At 32.0% G+C, this 3,393-nt stretch overlaps 1 protein-coding gene across 1 annotated transcript; it reads left to right on the forward strand.

Moving 5' to 3' along the window:
- Window positions 1-1,879: 1,879 nt before the first annotated feature.
- On the forward strand, window positions 1,880-2,203 carry LOC111692897 (protein vestigial-like; the record flags this gene model as incomplete). The annotated part of the gene is made up of 1 exon (XM_023457026.1): window positions 1,880-2,203. A coding segment is annotated over one exon (324 nt), but the record flags the coding sequence as incomplete, so codon positions are not given.
- Between the last annotated feature and the right edge of the window lie 1,190 nt (window positions 2,204-3,393).

Genomic DNA, 3,393 nt, shown 5'->3' on the forward strand with positions numbered 1-3,393 from the left:
TATTGCATGAATTGTTCAAAGGGTAATTTTAGATGAAAAAACCGCGGAGTGCTATTAAATAAGAAGGTGGAAATTGGAGATAGGGGTGAAAATGCACCCCTTTCAGTTTTTTAATTGTAGCTCGAGAACGAAGCAAAATTTCGCTATAGTTTATAAGAAAAATTATTTAGAGAATTGAATTTCCCATGGAAATAACTTATTTAAAAAATTGAAAAGGAAAATTTTATGCAAAAAAATCGTTAATAAACAATCTGAAAAAAAAACAAAACATTCGATTTTCTGATTTTTGTTACATTTTTGCCTCTAGTTTTTTTTGAGTAAAGGTAGGTATAGGCATTGCTTCATAGAAAAAAAAATAGATAAAATTTTCTTCAAAACAAGATGTTTGGACGAAAATTGATATATGGCCGCTCAAACTTAGCAAATTTTTCGATTTTCGTCGCGTTTACTCTTATACGTTTTAATTCTAATCATTTGCAAAAATAGAAGGAAATAAGGCGTTCAAGGATTTTCATCACATGACTTGTTCGAAGGATCATTAAAAATGAAAAAAACTTTAAATTGAAGATAGGGGTGAAAATGCACTTTTGCAGTTTTTTAAATATAGCATTAAAACGAAACAAAATTTCGGTATAGTTCATAGGAAAAATTTTGTGTAAAAAATGTAAATGGAAAATTTTATGCAAAAAATCGTTAATAAACAATTTTAAAGGAAGCAAAAAATAAGATTTTTTTTTTTTTACTTTTTTAATTAACTAGTTTAGTAAAAACTTGATAATTTATGTACAATAAAGTTTATTAATAATGTATATACAGTCTGTCCACGGATAGAGTTGACAAGAGAAGAAACTCTTTTGTTTTTGACTTTATCGAAAAATGTTACTCTTTATAAAAAGTTCTGCCTCTCGAAAAAATGAGACTGTCATACAAACATCTTAGATTAGATATACAGGGTGCCCATAAATTAAAAAAACACGAAAATACTCAAGAGAGAAGTACCATTATTTGTTATTTTACACAACATTTTTATAAAACAAATCTGTTTATAACCTCAAATAATGCACTAATACAAAAAATTAAAATTTCAATTCTGACTTTTACTCTATATGTATAGCTACTCCCCACCTCAAAAATTGAAATTTTGATTTTAAAATTTGTATTAGGACATTATTTGAGGTTATAAAGAGATCTGTTTTATANGAAAATCGAAAATTTGGCTAAGTTTGAGCGGCCATATATCAGTCAATTTTCATCTAAAAATACTTTCTCTTGTTTTGAAGGAAATTTTGTTTACTTTTTTTTTATGAAGCATTGCTTATACCTATCTTTACTCAAAAAAAAACTAGAGGCAAAAAAGTTAAAAAAAACAGAAAATTGAATTTTTTGCTTTTTTCAAATTTTTTATTAACGATTTTTTTGCATAAAATTTTCCTTTTAAATTTTTTAAATAAGCTGCATGGGAAATTCAATTCTATAAATAATTTTTCCTATAAACAATAGTAAAATTTTGCTTCGTTTTCGAGCTACAATTAAAAAACTGAAAGGGGTGCAATTTCACCCCTATCTCCACGATTCATGTAACAAAATATCTTGAACGACATAGTTCCTTTTAAAATCCTATATTCAGTAGCCTACCTGTCCAAATTAGGGTGTAAACGTGTTACAGAGCTCTCAAACAGTTTCATTCTTCTAAACATATACCTAATAAACTTGATTTTTTTTTTCATGTTCTCAAATATATGTAGTACAAATCTGCCACTGCAAAATTTTAGGTAAATCGCGACCATCATGACCAAAATCTTAATAGAGCTCCAATTCTCCACCAAGCCTTCCAAGTACATACTCTACAAATTTCTTCAAGTATTCTGTTTCATTTCAGAGAGTTCGCCGATGTCAGCTCGAAACTTCCCCCCCTCGTTCTGGAACAGCCAGCATTACAGCGGCGCCGCCGGCACCGGCCACCACGGCGCCTCCGCCGCCGACCTTTACTCCGAGCACTACCACCCCGGCGACGCCTGGTACCAGTACAGCCAGCACCACCGGGCAGTGCACGATTACCACCACCACAACATGGCGGCTCAATACGGGGGCCTCCTCTTGCCGGGTTCTAGGTTACACATGAGCTCCCACGCTCCCTGTAAGGCGATGGACTGGCAGCACCCCTCGATTGAGTCGCCGTACTCGTCATACCCCACCATGTCAGGTAAATAGACAGAAATAGATATTGTAGAAAAAAAATCGGTTTTGTTGAAAATAGAGACAATTCTCAGTCAGCTTTTGAGAATTGGTGGCTAACTAATATGTTTGTTGCATAATCGAAATCTTTCTAAAATGAATTAAAACCCTTTAAAAGCCTTTGATGAATAGACGGAAGTGAAATGGAATATAGCAGAAAAACTTGGGAATGCTGAAAACGGAAGCATTTCTCACTCAGCTTTAGTGATCAATACACGAGTTAGAAGATAACTGAGAATGTTAATTTTTTGTAACAAGATCTTTTTAAAAACAATTAAAATCTTTTGAAATCCTTGGACAGATAAATGGAAAAAGAGTAGCAAAAAACATCCATTGTGCTGGAAGTAGAGATCAGCTCAATCAGCTTCAGAAAATTACCAATAAGCGTTCAAATTTTTTAGTTAGTTTTCAAAGCCAAAGCTTTTTAAAATTAACATCAATGTTATCCTTGTGTAGCAAAAAGTTTTAAATATGCTGAAGAGAACTGCCGATAGCTTAACAATATACAACTCGAAGATTAACTGAGAATATCTATTACATTTACCAAAACTGTTTTTACAATCCTTTGGACAGGTAAACAGACAGGAATATAAATTGTAGAAGAAACATTTCTGTCTGAAATTAGAGACAAGAAATTATTCTGATTTCAGACAGAAGCCTGTTGCAGAGAGTGTAGCAATGGAAAACTTAGAAGTTATCTGACCTGCATCTACCAAAACTTTTTAAAATAAACTAAAATTCTTTGAGATCCTTGGACGGCTAGATAGAAATGGAAAGTGTAGCGAAAAACTTCGATTATACTAAAACTAAAGTCTTTTTTCAGTCAGCTTCCGAGAACTACCTACAGCGTAACAATAGAAAACTGAAGTGTTATCTGATCTGCATCTAACAAAACTGTTTTAAAATTCCTGGGAAAAACAAGTTAGGTTATGTTAAAAATATAGACATTTCACAGTCAGCTTCAGAGATTTAACGAATGATAATGATCTACTGCATAAGTCAAAAATTTTTTAAAATAAATTAAAGTTCCTTAAAATCCTTGGATGTATAGATAGAAATGGAATGTATAGCAAAAAACTTCTTTTATGCTGAGAATATTTGACATTTGTCACTCAGCTTCAGACAGCTATCTTGGAAATAATACTAACTGATAATATC

Source organism: Anoplophora glabripennis, unplaced genomic scaffold, assembly GCF_000390285.2.
Source record: "Anoplophora glabripennis isolate ALB-LARVAE unplaced genomic scaffold, Agla_2.0 scaffold4624, whole genome shotgun sequence".
NCBI lineage: Eukaryota > Metazoa > Arthropoda > Insecta > Coleoptera > Cerambycidae > Anoplophora > Anoplophora glabripennis.